The sequence below is a fragment of the Podarcis muralis genome, chromosome 2 (assembly GCF_964188315.1).
Source record: "Podarcis muralis chromosome 2, rPodMur119.hap1.1, whole genome shotgun sequence".
Classification (NCBI taxonomy): domain Eukaryota; kingdom Metazoa; phylum Chordata; class Lepidosauria; order Squamata; family Lacertidae; genus Podarcis; species Podarcis muralis.
This window is the reverse complement of record NC_135656.1, coordinates 8,013,054-8,031,169: the sequence shown is the minus strand read 5'-3', so window position 1 is coordinate 8,031,169 and position 18,116 is coordinate 8,013,054. Positions and strand designations below refer to the sequence as shown.

The 18,116-nt window shown below is 49.0% G+C and overlaps 1 protein-coding gene and 1 long non-coding RNA gene across 4 annotated transcripts in view; one reads left to right on the top strand and one right to left on the bottom strand.

Moving 5' to 3' along the window:
• The window catches only part of CTDSP2 (CTD small phosphatase 2), a 65,220-nt gene extending 60,174 nt beyond the window's left edge, over positions 1–5,046 (bottom strand). The window contains exon 1 of one of the 3 annotated variants that reach the window (XM_028721501.2): positions 4,462–5,046. In XM_028721501.2, the coding sequence (XP_028577334.1) occupies positions 4,462–4,525 (64 nt within the window). In that variant the 5' untranslated portion in view covers positions 4,526–5,046. The remainder of the gene's footprint in view (positions 1–4,461) is intronic. The other 2 variants (XM_028721499.2, XM_028721500.2) reach the window with 2 other exon arrangements.
• Positions 5,047–5,266: 220 nt separating this feature from the next.
• On the top strand, positions 5,267–7,840 carry LOC144326865 (uncharacterized). Its single transcript, XR_013391743.1, has 2 exons — positions 5,267–5,413; positions 7,541–7,840. It is a non-coding gene; the product is annotated as an uncharacterized LOC144326865 (long non-coding RNA).
• Positions 7,841–18,116: the final 10,276 nt, after the last annotated feature.

The following is an 18,116-nucleotide window of genomic DNA, read 5'->3' as shown; positions in this document are numbered from 1 at the left end:
GTGGTACCTCGGGTTATAGACACTTCGAGTTACAGACACTTCGGGTTACAGACTCCGCTAACCCAAAAATAGTACCTCAGGTTAAGAACTTTGCTTCAGGATGAGAACAGAAATCGTGTGGTGGCACCACAGCAGCAGCGAGAGGCCCCATTAGCTAAAGTGGTACCTCAGGTTAAGAACAGTTTCAGGTTAAGAACAGACCTCCGGATCGAATTAAGTTCTTAACCCAAGGTACCACTGTATTGTGAGATACAGTTTGAGAACCACAAGGCTAAACTGGTTTTATCCTAAACAGTCCAAGAGTAATGACAGACTATCCAGGGGGGAAATCTCTACACAGATCCTAGCAGTAGCAATAACAAATCTCAATGGCCCAAATAGCAGCTCCTGATCGTGGGAACATTTCCCAGCCCCAGTTTGAGACTCCAGGAGTCTCTCGCCTGTGTGTCAATGAACCAGTGACCTCCCTGAACTCTCAAGGATACAGGAGGAAGGCATTTTTGTGCTATCTGTGCTACATCTACATTTCATACCTATTTGCTTCTCATACACAAAATCATTTCTTTATTTTCATTTCCCCTTTCCAGCCAGCTTCTTCCTGGAATCCAAGGTGGCTTACAATACAGTAAGTTCCTAATAATAATAATAATAATAATAATAATAATGCAATGGGAGAGGGAATCAGATAATCAAATTTCTTCACATAATAGGGAAATTGAACCTGTTTGATCCCTAACCCAGCCATTCAGAGCTAAGTTCAGCCAAGGAACCATTCTGGGCTGACCCTTCCTAGACCTGGAAGGGAAGGGAGTTCCTCAGTCAAAGAGCAGCGACTGAAAACAATAATCTATGAATTCCTTCCACCATCTTATCTTGCTGGACATCCGTTACTCAATAGCTGAGAATTGTCAACATTACATTTTCGTTATCATTCCTCACCACCCAAAAGCCTTGGATAAATATCCCCAGTTCCTTCAGGATAGCTACTAGATCCTGCCAGCACAACCTCTCCTTGGTAAAATATCTCTTCTGAGTTACTCCCTGCTCCAGTTGACACGAAACTCAAGCTTTCTTCTGGGCCTTTCTGTAAATGTGAAATCCATAAGAAGGCGGTACTGTATTGAAAAGAGCAGCTCTGCCTTTCTCTAAACGGTTGGCGAGGACCCAAAACCAAACAGGGGCACATTCCCACGATAAAGAGATTATAGTGAACCACTCAAAATCCTTGCCTGTTGCTGCTGGAGCCAGTAAAAGTGACTTGCATTCTCGGTGCCACCCACAGAGACTGCACACATCCACAGAGACACCTCATCATTATCTATAGCCTCCCTTTAAATGCATTGGCTATAAAAAGACCAGAAACCAGCACCAGTAAATACGCCTAATTTTGCTTATTAGTTTTACAAGAGCAACCTCTGACACCTGGAGAAAGCTGGAGTCATCTTGTCGCTAACTAGCGCACCTAAACACTCTGACCCCACGGGGCCTTCTCTGTTTTGCCTCTCGTTTATCCGCAAGAGAATTCCATATCCAAGCTAGTCCTCTCCTCTCCTGGGCGACTGCCATCACAGCCTCCATTTTCCTTAACAGGGACAAGTCAAAAAAGCCTGGGAAATGGGACAGAGCTGAGATGTGCAAGACGAAAAACTGAACCCCTTTCAGGCATCAACAGGAAGCAAAGAAACATGAAAAGCAAAGACAAATAGACTTAGAATTTTTTCCTCAACATTTTTCTTTACTCAAGTACCCAACAGTTAGCACTGTATTATTCGTTAATTTAATATGTTTTTTACGTGCTTTTCAGACAAACTCCACTAAGCAGTTTATAGAAAATGAAAAATAATAAGCATGAATTAAGAATAGATAACGCAAACAGCAAATACAAGCCGCAGGGAAAGCTTTTCGAAACTCCAGCTGCGTCCACCCCTCTTATACACAGCTTAATCCTATGTATGTTTACTCAAGACCTACTGAATTTAGTGGGACTTGCTCCCAAGTATGCAGACATAGGATTATTGCAGCCTAAATCCTCAAAACCAGGCACTTTCGCTTCTCTAAACAGGTGGTCACTCAAGCTGAATGCAGAGCTCTCAAGTGGTCCAAAAGAGGACATAAAGCTTACCAAACATACCAGCACCCTACTTTCCCCAAATCAACACACTCCATAGAACTAAACTAAGGGCCTGGGACAGCTTAGTCCGTGGGTTCGAGCCCCATGCTGGGCAAATAATTCCTGCATTGCAGGGGGGTGGACCAGATGAGCCTTATGGTCCCCTCCCACTCGACAACTCTATGAGTCTATAAAGGGATGGCACTCATTAAATCACAATACATTAAAAAAGAGACACACAGCAACCTCTGTAGCCTTCCAGATGGCTGAAATTTAGATCTAGAAAAAATCTCTGTCAAGACCACGGACACTTCACAGGGTTCACATACAGACACACACAGGGCCAGCACAAGGAAAAACAGCACACCAAGCAGTAAATGACAAAAATTCAGGAGCCAAGGACTTCCTGCCCAATGAGGTCCCAGAACTTCTGGGGCAAAAACTGGCATTCCACAACCTCTTTTAGAAAATCCTGTGTGTGTGTCTCTCCACCAAACCAAGAGTCAAGACAGATGAAGAGAAAAATATGCCGTTTACACTGTCCAGAAGTATAAATAACCACACCAAAAACACACACACCCCAAACAGTATTGTTTGTTTATTGTTATTACTTCTAATATTTTGCAAGCAGATCTGCCCAGGAGCATTCAGGGCAACAAACAAATCTGCAGCCTAAGCCTACAGAGAAGGCAAGGGAACGTCAGCCTTGCTGTAAGGCTGTGATCCCACGCACACTGACTTGGGAGTAAGTCCCATGGGCTGTTCTTGCAAGTAAAAAGCAATGCATTCGGGTCGGGCTGCCCAGCATCAAACAGGGCAATCAGTCAGATGCACCCAACAGAGGACAGCGTCCATCTCTCCCCCCCCCTTTATACCCCACCCTGTGATGCTTAGCCCTTTGCAATAGGAATTCTAGAGGCCCCTTCTGTCAAGAACATAAGGGGAGGGGAAGCTGCCCGCCAATAGCAGAGAAGCAAAGGCTGGACAGCAAACATCAGCTGAATAAACACAGGCAGAAATAAAAGGGGGGGGGGAGAGAGGGAGAGAGAAGAGAGAGAGAGAGGTTTGTGGCAAAGGAAAAATGCCAGCGCTTCCAATCAGGTCTTGGGAGCCACCTCCGAGGAGGAAACTGGTTTTAAAACACACACACACACACCAAACAAGCCATCTTTTAAAAATATGAAAAAGCAGTGCATTTCACCACTGAGGAAAATGCTGATTAAAAGGTGGAGTCAGTCCTCTGGGGAAGAAACTGCAAGAAGCAGACCGGTTTCCTTGACACACTAAACCCAAAACGGTCAGCCTCAAATGCCCTTAATAGTACTCCCACTCGACTCCCTGCGCATCCTACGCATCGGGAGATGTGGGAAAGACGCGTGGAATATCCAGACACAGAACCACGTCCATAGGATTTAAAACAACAACAACAACAACATGGGGGGGGGGGATTTGTGGTTGTTGTTTTTTTGGAGGGGGGAGGTTTGCCTGGTGAAGAACTTCGTTTTCACTCGAGTCCAGATTAAAGGGCGGCCACCCGACAGGTCGCCAGGAATTATGCCTATAGATGGGCATTTAAAATTTCCGACTTGAAGGGTGGGGGGGGGGAGAAAATCAAGACACGCTTCACATTCTGATCGGTTCGGAAGCAAAATGAGAGATTCGCGTGTCTTACGCACGCGCGCAAAAGAGAGCGCGCCGGGCGCGGGGGGGGGGGGGGAGGTCGTATGAAAAACAAACGCTGGGATGGCTCTTGCCACATAGCTGGGATGTTTTTCTTTGGGGGGGGGGAATCCCCCAAATCCCAGCCTCTCAAGAACAGGCATTGGGGTAGCACGGGGGGGGGGGAGGCGGCGATTCGGAGCAACAAAAACAAGCACCCCTCCCTCGCCTTTTCGCACCAGCACCGGAAGAAAGCACCATACTTTCCCCCCAAGCCCCCCCCCCTTTAAAAAAAAATCTAGCGAGTAAGGGTGGGGTAAGGAGAGATCTAATTTTGGGGGGCGACGACGACGTCTCTGCCAAAAGGGCTATAGATTTAGAAGAGAGATTAGATGGGGAAATGACAGCCAGGGGAGCAACATGGATCGTCCGTATAAAAAAGGGGACAGCGTTGTGTAAGAGGAGAGGCTTCCCCAGGAATTGGGGTGAGAAGGGGTGTTTGTGCGGGGGGGGAGAGAATATGTGAGTGTTTTCAGGGCGCGTGCACGCCTTTCCTCCCCCGCCAGGGTTCAAGGGATCTCCCTAACCCCGCACAGATCGCGAGCGGAGCGCGCGCAAACACATACACACCAACACACCCTCGCCAACCCCGCCGAAAGCGAAAACCCACCAAACTTTCCAAGTCCCCTTACCTTGTTTCGAAAGCACCAAGGCTTCGTCCCTCTGCACTTGGGTGATGATGGACCGGCTTTCCATCTAACAATCCCACAGACCCTGGGGATCCTTTGGTTGGAGGGAGGAGGGAGGAGGAGGGGGGTGGAAAGGAGGGAAATGTCCAGGGAGGAGGAAGAGGAGGAGGAGCGGGGTGGGGTGGGGGGAGCGCAAGGCAGCACGATGTCGCCCACTCCCTCCTCACTTGCCCAACCCCGGAGGAAGCCGCGCGCGAAGGCAGCGACGCAGATGCTCCTCAGATCGGGTCCAACATGGAGAATCCAGGGCTGGAGGGAGGGAGGAGAGGGAGGAGGGGGGGCCACACACACACACACACACACAAGAGAGAGAGGAAATGGGACACAGGCGGTTTCCAGTCCCCCCGCCTCCTCCAGATAAACAACCAGCCGCAGCAGCTCCCTTTTTTGCAGCTCGCCTCCCCGGAACTGGGCACCGCGCCGGGCGCGCAGGGCGAAGGCGCAGCTGCGGGGGGAGCCCCGCTCGAGGTTGCAACGTCCCAAAGCTTTTGTTATTTTGTCGCCCGTCCGGGGGCTTCTCCGCGCAGAGAGAGAGCAGCCTTGAAACCGCTCCGGCCTCGCGATTGGTCCGGCGTGAGGCGGGCGGGCGGGGGGGGGGCTGGGGGTGGGCGGCGCCAGAAACTCTACTATGCGGTGTTTACCTAACAAGCATTCCAGCTGCCGGAGGGAAAGGGAAGGGCGGCCCAGGCCACGCCTCCTCGGGGGTGGGCGGCCGGAGAGAGAGAGAGTGGGGGGGGGGGGACTTCCTAGAGGCCGCCGCTCCGTGCGCTTGCTCTTTCCAGGCCGGCTGCAATGCCCTTCCCAAAATCAAAAGCTAAACGCCAGAGCAAGGAGCGTTTGCAGCGCTCCAGGGAAATCAGTGCATGCATTTATCGGCCGTGCAAAGCAATAAAAGGTGAGCAAGTTCTTGCCTGTCAATCAAGAGCAGTAAATTGATCAAACGTGGGGTTGTTGTTTTTTAAAGCTAGCAGCGCCTCCGAGTAGACAGCGGAAGTTGCATGGGCGGGATCCCTTCCAAAGTTTTCAAAAAGTATAATGAGAGCGCGATCTTCCCTAAAGTGCATAGCTGTCAACGTTTCCCCCTTTTTTTTAAGGGACATTCCTATTCGGAATAAGGGAATTTCCCTTTTTAAAAAAGGGAAACGTTGACAGCTAAAGTGAGCGGGGGGAAGTGGCTCAGGTGAGTAAACACGAGCCTGTTACAGAAGGGGAAGTCTCTCTGTACTACCGCCAACCTCCCCTCCGGCCTCCAAAGGCAAAGCCGTGATCACTAGGACCGGTTAAGACCGCGCAAAACAAACAGGACTTTCCTAGAAAAGAATTGGGTGTGGAAGAGGAAGTTCCTTTCTTTCCAGGCAAGGCTGGTGACTTCATATAGATCTGGCCCTAGTTATAGCTCTTGTTGTTTCCAACAGAGTCCAGTTGTTACATGCATTTAATCCCAATTCTAAATATTTCCCTTCTTTCTATATGGCCCAAACATGACATCATCACCTATGCATGTAAACTTCTCTGCCTTTGCTTTTGCCTTCTGTGGAATGGTTCCCCCAGACCCAAATGGAAAATATATCACTGAAAAACTGGGGCTGGGGGGGGGGCAGGGAGAGAGGTGGGGAGGTAAGAGATTTTGTTTGAGGAACCTGTGATCTTTTCCCTTGCGGAACATTCTCCTTTCCTCAACATAGGAAAGAAAAACAGCAAGGTGCCCTGCATACAATGGTGCCTCGGGTTACATACGCTTCAGGTTACATACACTTCAGGTTACAGACTTCAGGTTAAGAACTTTGCTTCAGGTTAAGAACAGAAATCGTGCTCCAGCAGCACAGCGGCAGCAGGAGGCCCCAGTAGCTAAAGTGGTGCTTCAGGTTAAGAACAGTTTCAGGTTAAGAAAGGACCTCCGGAACGAGGCTTGACAACCATATGTCAGGAGTGCTCTGATGGTGTTTCCTGCTTGGCAGGGGGTTGGACTCGATGGCCCTTGTGGTCTATTCCAACTCTATGATTCTATGAATTAAGTACTTAACCTGAGGTACCACTGTATATGCAAGTTTGACATCAGCAGCCAGCTGACCAATCGCCTCCCTCCTCTCACACCAGTTTACATTATTGCAAACGCCCCCACCACAATGACCAACAAACACGGGTTTCAGCATTTGGGTCGCAACTAAAACACAAACTCATAGATCGGATATTAAAATTTGGGTTCCCCGACAAATTCTAGAATTCATATTTGTACCAATAAATTAAGTTGTGGCTGCAATCCTCTCTCCCCGCCCCCGCCCCCTAGCCCCAGTTTTTCAGTGATATATTTTCCATTTGGGTCTGGGGGAGCCATTTCACAGAAGGGTCAGCAAACTTTTTCAGCAGGGGGCCCGGCGGTGCACTGTCCCTCAGACCTTGTGGGGGGCCAGACTATATTTTGAATAAAAGAACGAATTCCTATGCCCCACAAATAACCCAGTGGTGCATTTTAAATTAAAGGACACATTCTGTTCATGTAAAAACACACTGATTGTCCATGGGCCGGATTTAGAAGCTGATTGGGCCGGATCCGGCCCCCGGGCCTTCATTTGCCTACCCATGCTTTACACCCTTAAAGGTAAAGGTAAAGGGACCCCTGACCATTAGGTCCAGTTGTGGCCAACTCTGGGGTTGCGGCGCTCATCTCGCTTTATGGCCAAGGGAGCCGGCATACAGCTTCCGGGTCATGTGGCCAGCATGACTAAACCACTTCTGGCGAACCAGAGCAGCACACAGAAATGCCGTTTACCTTCCCGCTGGAGTGGTACCTATTTATCTACTTGCACTTTGATGTGCTTTCGAATTGCTAGATTGGCAGGAGCAGGGACCAAGCAACAGGAGCTCACCCCGTTGCGGGGAATCAAACCGCCGACCTTCTGATCAGCAAGTCCTAGGCTCTGTGGTTTAACCCACAGCGCCACCCGCATCCCTTTTTACACCCTTACCTTGGAGTAAAATATTGCTGTAGATCCTGACTCAGTTTGCTGCCTTATCATTCCAGTTAATTCAAATCAGCAACTATATCGCCTGCAATGCAGAATGTTCTCTCCATCACACCTTCCACCCATTCCATCGCTGAGTCGCCTCCCCCATAAGCCGTAGAGGAAAACGGAAGCCCTGCTTGCTTCAGCAGATGGGAGATAAGAGGAGGCAACATGACTGGGGAGGAACGGGCCGAGGAACTGCTGCAACCTCTCCTGCTACTTATTATTATCATGCTTTATTGAACTTATTAGTTGTTTTCTTTACCAATGTAACTCAATGTGACAACGATAAATAAATACAGTGGTACCTCGGGTTACATATGCTTCAGGTTACATACGCTTCAGGTTACAGACTCCGCTAACCCAGAAATATTACCTCGGGTTAAGAACTTTGCTTCAGAATGAGAACAGAAATTGTGCTGCGACGGCACGACAGCAGCAGGAGGCCCCATTAGCTAAAGTGGTGCTTCAGGTTAAGAACAGTTTCAGGTTAAGAATGGACCTCCGGAAGGAATTAAGTACTTAACCTGAGCTACCACTGTAACACATACAGTTATAAACAGCGTGAAACACAACATTGCAAAATTTGAAATACATTCATATTTTTAAAAGGCAGGATTAAAATATCCCGCACACTGAAGGAGTCCACAGATAATTAAAAGCCAAAGGCCTGGTGGGAAATAAATAATGTCGGGGACAGGTGAGCCTCCCTGAGGAGAGCATTCCACAAGCAGTGTTACCACCCTCCAGACCTTCTGTGAAGGGGGCACACAAGGTTTGGGTTGGTTCATATGGGAAGAGGTGGTCCCTGAGGTCATCTTCTTTGGTGATCACTTGTAGCTGAGTAAGATTGTCTTCCATGAAAACAGTCTTCACAGTGAATCCATAAGTGACTCTGGAGGCCTGGGCCACATAAAACCAGCCCTTGGAATTGGGGCTGGAAGCTCATTGGTAGCCAATGCAGTTGGGCCAGGATTTGTGTTCTGTGCTCAGACTGTCTCACCCTGACTGACAAATTCTGCACCAGCTGCAGTTTCCAAACCATCTTTGAAGGCAGACCCACATATAATGCATTGCAGTAATCTAATGTGTGAGGGACGCACGTGGCGCTGTGGGTTAAACCACAGAGCCTAGGACTTGCCGATCAGAAGGTCGGCGGTTCGAATCCCCACGACGGGGTGAGCTCCCATTGCTTGGTCCCTGCTCCTGCCAATCTAGCAGTTCGAAAGCATGTCAAAGTGCAAGTAGATAAATAGGTACCGCTCCAGCGGGAAGGTAAACGGGGTTTCCGTGCACTGTTCTGGTTATGCTTAGTCATGCTGGCCACATGACCCGGAAGCTGTACACCGGCTCCCTTGGCCAATAAAGCGAGACGAGAGCCGCAACCCCAGAGCCGGTCATGACTGGACCTAATGGTCAGGGGTCCCTTTACCTTTACCTAGTAATCTAATGTATCTAGAAACCCAAATGTTTCTAGCAAGCAATGGTGAGAAGCGTATTGTTAGAAGCAGGAAAACTATGAGAGAGAAGAAAAATACTGAAACTACGGGACCCCTGATTATAATGCTGTGTTTTGTGTTTTATTAATTCGGATTGTGGCAGCATTGCTTAAAAAAGCACCTCACACCCGTTCTGATGCCAAGCTCAGTCTATCGATACTTTTTAATTTTATTTTAGGGTGATGTTATGAAAGAGAGTAGGATTATCGTACCTACCTGTCATTTTTGCAACTTTCTCTAGCGAGTGCATCTGGTGCTGCTTTTGTCTGAGACTGGCCACTGGGCTGAAGGAAACAATGGCTCTCCCAGTTTGGCAACCGCCTCCATTTCCCTGTGCCCTTTGACCCCTTTGTCAAGAACAGTTACATAGCTGGAGCGGAGGGACTGGCCTGCCTGACCCCGGGGGACACAGATGGGCTTGTCGCTGCCATCTGGAGAAGAATGAGGCACAGTATGGAGCCAAACGGATCACTTCTGTATCTCCTCCTCCTCCTCTCCCCTGCCTCCTTGACCCCTAAAGTACTCCCACTCCTCTCTCTGCCTAGACCCCTTCTGTCTCACTTTATCCAGTTGCAAAAGAGAGAGGCTTACCCTTGCACTTTGTCCAAAGAGCAACTGACAGTCCTTTCCCCCCCTCGCTCCCCGGGGGTCCATAGAAGGCTTTTAGCTGGTTAGTGTGTTTATGTATTTTCTTGGTTTACACGGCGCACCTTAGGAAACCTTAGCCCTTAAGCATACTTTGCAACCAACGTTCTGTTTCCACAAACAGTGCGTATATGTTCACACAGAGCGGTGGTTCCAAAATGCATCTGTCGGTACAGAAAGCAGGGCTTATGTTCTAGGTTAAATCAGCTAGAGAAAAACAATGAACTTGCAAGTGTGCTTCTGGTTTAGTTGGACTTGGCATCCTCCTCCCTTCTTAATGTTAACTCCCCCTCCCCGCCGGCCACTAAACTTTAACTTGAACTGTGAAGCTTACATCAATAGTTCTTCCTTTAAAACCCTCCCTGCTTCTTTTATGGACTCAGGAAAGTTTTGCGGGATTTCTGGTGGGGCAACGAGAAGTAAAATCTTGCACGATAAGCAAAAGTCTGGTTTAGATACAGAAGGACACATCATTCCTGGTGAAAGCCATTCAAATGCTCTTTTGCATGGAATAAGGAAAGGCATTTTTGCCCACAAATAAAGCTCCCCCCGTATAATCCACTCTTTAATCATCCAAGATCACAGAGAAAAAGACCTAGTAGTATACCTCCGCTGAACTTGTAAGGTAAAGGTAAAGGTACCCCTGCCCGTACGGGCCAGTCTTGCCAGACTCTAGGGTTGTGCGCTCATCTCACTCTATAGGCCGGGAGCCAGCGCTGTCCGCAGACACTTCCGAGTCACGTGGCCAGCGTGACAAGCTGCATCTGACGAGCCAGCACAGCACACACGGAACGCCGTTTACCTTCCCGCTGGTAAGCGGTCCCTATTTATCTACTTGCACCCGAGGGTGCTTTCGAACTGCTAGGTTGGCAGGCGCTGGGACCGAGCAACGAGAGCGCACCCCGCCATGGGGATTCAAACCGCCGACCATGCGATTGGCAAGTCCTAGGCGCTGAGGTTTAACCCAAAGTCCGCTGAACTTGTACTGGCATGTAAATCTATGTATATGTTTCACCATGTCCTTCAATTGGATTGCCACTATTATTATTATTATTATTATTATTATTATTATTATTATTATTATTATTATTCCATCTTGCCCTTCCCCCTCATGAGAGCCCAGAGCAGCAAAAAAAAATAATAATAATAATCCGCCATTAAAAATAAAATAAAACCACAACATGAAGTACTCTATATGCTACCATTTAACAGCCAGTGTTACATTATACTTACAATGCCAGTCTTGTCAGACTCCCAAGACTTGTTGCTGAAGCAAATGGGGGGGGGGGGCAGGGTTTTTTTTGCCCCAGGTGAAGCCTCCAGAAGGGCGTCATTGAGGCCCCCAGCCTGTGTACGCAAATGTACACGAGGTGTGTGCCAAGGGTGGTCGCATTTCGGGAAGTAAAATTCAGGACACACGAGCTTTTTTTAGGAAATGAGTGACAGTTCCCAGAGTTCCCTTTGAAGAAGGATTGGTTGTTAAATCACTCTAGGAGGGAGGGAACAGGGGTCTCCTAACAACTCTTGCACACCCTTAACAAACTAAAGTTCCCAGGATTCTTTGGCCCGAGAAACACAATCAGGATAATAATAATAATAATAATAATATAATAATAATAATAATTTATACCCCGCCCATCTGGCTGGGCTTCCCCAGCCACTCTGGGCCACTTCCAACTAAATATTAAAATACAATAACCTATTAAACATTAAAAGCTTCCCTAAACATGGCTGCCTTCAGATGTCTTCTAAAAGTCTGGTAGTTGTTTTTCTCTTTGACATCTGGTGGGAGGGCATTCCACAGGGAGGGCGCCACTACCGAGAAGGCCCTCTGCCTGGTTCCTTGTAACTTCCCTTCTCGCAGCGAGGGAACCGCCAGAAGGCCCTCGGCGCTGGACCTCAGTGTCTGGGTAGAAAGGTGGGGGTGGAGACGCTCCTTCAGATGATGATGCAGGTGGACGCAGACTTGATTCTCAGGAGCTAGGATTGGGAGGCCCGCAGGTCCACATGAAGCAAATTTAGCGGTGTCCCTGAGTACACATGTTTAAATAAATGTGAATGGCTGTTCCTCCTTACTGGGAAGAGGTCATGTCCTGTGGTGAGAGATTCCAACCCCCCCCCCCCCAGTAGCTCTGGCATTGGGTAAGCTTGACCACCAATGGCACAACCAATGGCACAACCATAATTGGGGAGCATACAAACTTCTCCCCGTCCATTCAAATGCAGTCCTGGCCTCTCCATATAATGCTGGCCTTGGTGCTAGCAATGAATAAATATGCACCCCCTCAAGAGCTGAAATGAATCGCAGAGGACATCTGATTCTAGTTACTTGTTTCCTAGAGAAAAACACTATTTTTTTTGCAGATATTTATATCTATATTTGGGTACTTTCAGTTCTCCAACTCCTGGGCAAGAGGAAGGTGGGCAAGAAAAAACGAATGTTGCAGTTGTTTAATGGCAGAATTGAGGGAGCTATTTGTGTTCCAGCAGCATACATTGGTAATTTACCAGTTATAAAACACACTCTCTCTCTCTCTCTCTCTCTCTCTCCCTCCCTCCCTCCCTCTCACATGATCGTACAGCAATTCTAGCTATTTAACCAGATTAAACAAAGAAAAATGGCTCAAACCCTTTCACTTTAGAGAGATGCGTTATTTAGATTATTTTAAAGTTCCCTTCCTGAGCACTGAGTCCAGGCTCAAGGTGGGGAAGCTCCATTTGAAAGCCAAGGTGGTACAGTGGTTAGATTGTTGGACTAGGATCAGGGAGACCCGAGTTCAAAACCCCCACCCCACACTCAGCTATGAATGTAAGCAACTCTGCTTGCACCCATTAAAACTCTGACAGCTGAGTTCTGCATTAAATGAAGCTTCTGGGACATATTTAAGGGCAGTGTCAAATATAATGTGAAATTAATCCATCTGGTAGGTTACCAAAGCATGGGTTTTAAAAATATATAAGTGGACAGCCTGCCACAAGTCTGAGGGGAGAAGCAAGTTACATCTCTGCGTACATTGCTTCAGTCTTGCTCTTGAACTTCGGAAATAATACCTGCAAATTTTGCAAAGATGTATTGGCAAATCACTTAGATCTACCAGTAAATCTCTTTCAGTTTTTTTTGCCCCCTCTTTATCTAGTGGTAAAGGTAAAGGGACCCCTGACCATTAGGTCCAGTCGTGACCGACTCTGGGGTTGCAGCGCTCATCTCGCTTTATTGGCCGAGGGAGCTGGCGTACAGCTTCCAGGTCATGTGGCCAGCATGACTAAGCTGCTTCTGGCGAACCAGAGCAGTGCACGGAAATGCCGTTTACCTTCCCGCCGGAGTGGTACCTATTTATCTACTTGCACTTTGACGTGCTTTCGAACTGCTAAGTTGGCAGGAGCAGGGACCAAGCAATGGGAGCTCACCCCATCGCAGGGATTCGAACCCCTGACCTTCTGATTGGCAAGTCCTAGGCTCTGTGGTTTAACCCACAGTGCCACCCGCTATCTAGTGAGCTCTTTGCAAAAGCCTCATCTTCCCTTTTGGCTAAACATACTCAGTTTCTTCAACCTTTCCTCTTAGGACTTGTTTTCCATTCTCCTGGCCATTCCATTGCCCTCCTCCGAACCTCTTCCCATTCATCTATAACCCTCTTAAGCCAGGCTTCCTCAAACTCGTCCCTCCAGGTGTTTTGAGAATACATTTCCCATCATCCCTGACCCCTGGTTCTGCTAGCTAGGGATCATGGGAGTTGTAGGCCAAAAACATCTGGAGGGCTGAGTCTGAGGAAGCCTGCTCTTAAGCAGACACAAAACAAGCAGTCAAATTATGCATCATCGCGGAGAGATTCTGTGCCTTAGTGGCTCAAAGACAGAGGCCCAAAGGAGCCAAGATGGCCGTGTTTAATCTTCATATATCAGAGGCAGTCAGCCTCTGAATGCCACTGGTTGGGAATCCCATGCTATTGTCCTCATCTTCTACTTTTGTGGGCTTCCTATGAAGGCCTCTGGATGGCCACCGTGAGACCAACATGCTGGACTAAAGAGTCATTTTTGCCTCATCCAGTGTAGCTCTTCCTATGCTCCGCACTGTTTTAAATATTGGCCTTGAAGTTGTGGTACACCAGAAAATATCTGGTACAAACCTTGACTCTGCCCTGGACTCAGAAGGCAAGATTCAGAGCCTGACCCTCACTCTAGTCTGCAAAATGGGTATCATATGGGCCACTGATGTGGCTAGTGGGGAAAGCTGGATCCCAGGCGGAGGGCAGCCAGGTCCTATTTAGGGCTCCCAAACAGGTACGGTAAAGGTAAAGGACCCCTGGACAGTTAAGTCGACTATAGGGTTGTGGCGCTCATCTCGCTTTCAGACCGAGGGAGCCAGCATTTGTCCACAGACAGCTTTCCGGATCATGTGGCCAGCAGGACTAAACCGCATCTGGTGCAACGGAACACCATGACAGAAGCCAGAGCGCACTGAAATGCCGTTTACCTTCCTGCCACAGCGTTACCTATTTATCTACTTGCACTGGTGTGCTTTCGAACTGCTAGGTTGGCAGGAGTTGGGACAGAGCAACGGGAGCTCACCCCATTGTGCAGATTTGAACCACCAACCTTCTGATCGGCAAGCCCAAGAGGCTCAGTGGATTAGACCACATCGCCACCCGCATCCCTAGGGCTCCCAAAAAGCCAGCCTTTGCTTTGCAAATGATAGCCTCTGCAGGTGCAATTGGGCATAATGGGGCATTGGCAAAGCCCATTCCCTGCTGTGGGCCACTTCCAAGTCTCTTTGCCCTCCTGGTCCACCCTCCCTTCCATTACCTGCTCTCTTCAAGCCTGCAACCAGAGATGCCAGCAGGGAGATGACACAGCATCCTCAACTTCCCAATTATGCAGACTTGGGTCACATCCACACCAGACCTCCAAATTGTGCTTATATCCCTTTAACAGTCATGGCTCCCCCTCCATCCTGTAATCCTGGGAACTGTAGTTTAAGGCTGCTGGGAATTGTTAAAGGTAAAGGGTAAAGGGACCCCTGACCATTAGGTCCAGTCGTGACCAACTCTGGGGTTGCGGCGCTCATCTCGCTTTACTGGCCGAGGGAGCCGGTGTACAGCTTCCAGGTCACGTGGCCAGCATGACTAAGCCGCTTCTGGAGAACCAGAGCAGCGCACGGAAACGCCGTTTACCTTCCCGCCGGAGTGGTACCTATTGATCTACTTGCACTTTGACGTGCTTTCGAACTGCTAGGTTGGCAGGAGCAGGGACCGAGCAACGGGAGCTCACCCTGTCGCGGGGATCCGAACCGTCAACCTTCTGATCGGCAAGTCCTAGGCTCTGTGGTTTAGACCACAGCGCCACCCACATCCCCTGCTGGGAATTGTTAGGAAAACTACAGTTCCCATGGGGAAGGAAGCAATGCTTGTTAAAGTAGTACATCACCATCATTTCATGCAGCCTTTGTTCCCTTTTCCTTATGTTCCTTATGTTCTCCCCAAATTCAGGTCTCGGGAGGTTCAGTTTAGAAAGCGCAAGCAAAGGGTAATTGCTGAACAACACACAGAATGCACTCGCTATACTGGGGCTCTGTTTTGAGGGGGAAGAGAGGTTTTCCTTTCCTTTCGCCCTTCCTGAAAGCAGCAGGGTGGAGACTCTAATGCTCCTTCTCCCCTGGGGGCAGGGGGGTCGAAATGTCTCCCATCAATCAGCAGCAATTCCTGGGGCCAATAAACAGCCATGACTAATGGGCTGTGAACTTTGGAACCGTGAGGCCCAAACTACATGTTACAGGGAGATATGTGGATGCCACCAGTCCACGTCTCCCTGGTAACACATAGCAGAAAAACACACACATGACATGGCCTCATCACATTAGCATTTATCCTACTTCGCCATCACCCTGCTCGTCGGGATCCACCGGGATCCGTCAAGATCCACTGTGTGGCCAGAATTCTGGAACGCCGTGTGAGCATTCATTTTACAGAAGGCCTTTCCTTACATCAAGCAGTGAGCTGTTGTTGTTGTTGTTGTTGTTGTTGTTGTTGTTGTTGTTGTTGTTGTTGTTGTTGTTGTTTTAGGATGACAGATTTCTAGTAACACCAGAAGGGAGGAAGACAGCAGCATCATCGGCAACATGGATTTGGAGTGCACATGCTAAGCATTATGACTCCACTTCAAAGCGCCATGGCTTGTCCTAGATAATTCTGGGAGGTGTTCTTTGCTCTGGGTGCTGGGAATCCTTAGGAAACTCCTCTTCCCTTCACAGAACTACAATTCCCAGAGTTCTCTAGGAAGAGGGATTGATTGTGAAACCACTGTGGGAAGTGTAGCGCTGGGAGGGGAATAGAAGTCTCCTAATAAACTTCAGCACCCTGAACAAACTACACCTCCCAGAATTTGTTGGGGGAAACCAAGGCTGTTTTAAAGGGGTATCATACTACAGTGGTACCTCGAGTTACATACGCTTCAGGTTACAGACTCCACTAACCCAGAAATAGTACCTTGGGTTAAGAACTTTGCTTCAGGATGAGAACAGAAATTGTGCTCCAGCGGTGCAGCGGCAGCAGGAGGCCCCATTAGCTAAAGTGATGCTTCAGGTTAAGAACAGTTTCAGGTTAAGTACGGACCTCTGGAACGAATTAAGTACTTAACCCGAGGTACCACTGTACTTTAAATGTACAGTGGTGCCCCGCAAGACGAATGCCTCGCAAGACGAAAAACTCGCTAGACGAAAGGGTTTTCCGTTTTTTGAGTCGTTCCGCAAGACGAATTTCCCTATGGGCTTGCTTCGCAAGATGAAACGTCTTGCGAGTTCTTGCGAGTTTGTTTCCTTTTTCTTAAAGCTGCTAAGCCGCTAAGCCGTTAATAGCCGCTAAGCCGTTAATAGCCGCTAAGCCGCTAATAGCCGTGCTTCGCAAGACGAAAAAACCGCAAGACGAAGAGACTCGCGGAACGGATTAATTTTGTCTTGCAAGGCACCACTGTATGATGTGCATGTGGTCTACGTGTTGCAGATATATCAGGAATGATGGGAGCTGGAGCCTAAGGTGGCAGGGACAGCGGGGGGGGGGGGGGGCTTCAATGCCATGCATAGATCTTTGAACCCTGGTTCACCCAGAGGAGAAGCAGAATAAGCAGACCTGTATATATTTGGCAGGACATAGTTTCAAACAAAGATGTGCTCTCCCAAGCCCACATTCCCAGCATGTTCACACTTCTGTCTCAGTGCCATCTACTCTCCGGTTTCCAGATATTTTTTTCAATGAATCCAGGGACACTTTTCAACTTCAATGGATTTTGTATGGGAAACGGGGACGTCTGGTAACCTTAATCTATGCCAGCTTGGTCATGTCCACAGAATGGAAGATGGCAGGATCCCCAAGGATGTGCTCTATGGGGAGCTGGCTTGAGGCACCAGGCATTACAAAGATGTCTTCAAACGTGATGTGAAAGCTGGCAACATCAATCCCGCCATGTGGGAATCCCTTGCAGACGACCACAGCGCCTGGAGGCAGATAGTCAGGTAGTAAACCCATAGCAGTGACCAGAGGAGGAACGCCCTCTGGGAGGAGGAGCACAGAGAGGATAAACGCCTTGGTGCCTCTGCAGCAGCACATCCGGACGCCTTCATCTGAAGTGTTTGGATTTGATATCCGGCTTTAGGGGGTTAACCAGGCTAGGATAGCTGGGATAGCAGGCTTGTTGGTTGAATGTCTGATGCAGATTTTTTTTCAATTTCGTTGTTCTGTATGGGACAATGGCAATAAAGATTATCATAGCGTATCAACTGCACTATCTGAGGAGGAGAGTCCGCCCCAGCTGCCAATCTGTTTTATCCTTCAGTACCTTAAGATTATTGGGACGTGGGTGGCGCTGTGGGTAAAAGCCTCAGCGCCTAGGGCTTGCTGATCGCATGGTTGGTGGTTCGAATCCCCGCAGCGGGGTGCGCTCCCGTTGTTTGGTCCCAGCGCCTGCCAACCTAGCAGTTCGAAAGCACTCCCAGGTGCAAGTAGATAAATAGGGACCGCTTACTAGCGGGAAGGTAAACGGCGTTTCCGTGTGCGGCTCTGGCTCGCCAGATGCAGCTTTGTCACGCTGGCCACGTGACCCGGAAGTGTCTCCGGACAGCGCTGGCCCCTGGCCTCTTGAGTGAGATGGGCGCACAACCCTAGAGTCTGTCAAGACTGGCCCGTACGGGCAGGGGTACCTTTACCTTTTTACCTTAAGATTTGGGACGCGGGTGGTGCTGTGGGTAAAAGCCTCAGCGCCTAGGGCTTGCCGATCGAAAGGTCGGTGGTTCAAATCCCTGTGGCCGGGTGCGCTCCCGTTGCTCGGTCCCAGCGCCTGCCAACCTAGCGTTCGAAAGCACTCCCGGGTGCAAGTAGATAAATAGGGACCGCTTACTGGCGGGAAGGTAAACGGCGTTTCCGTGTGCGGCTCTGGCTCGCCAGAGCAGCAATGTCACGCT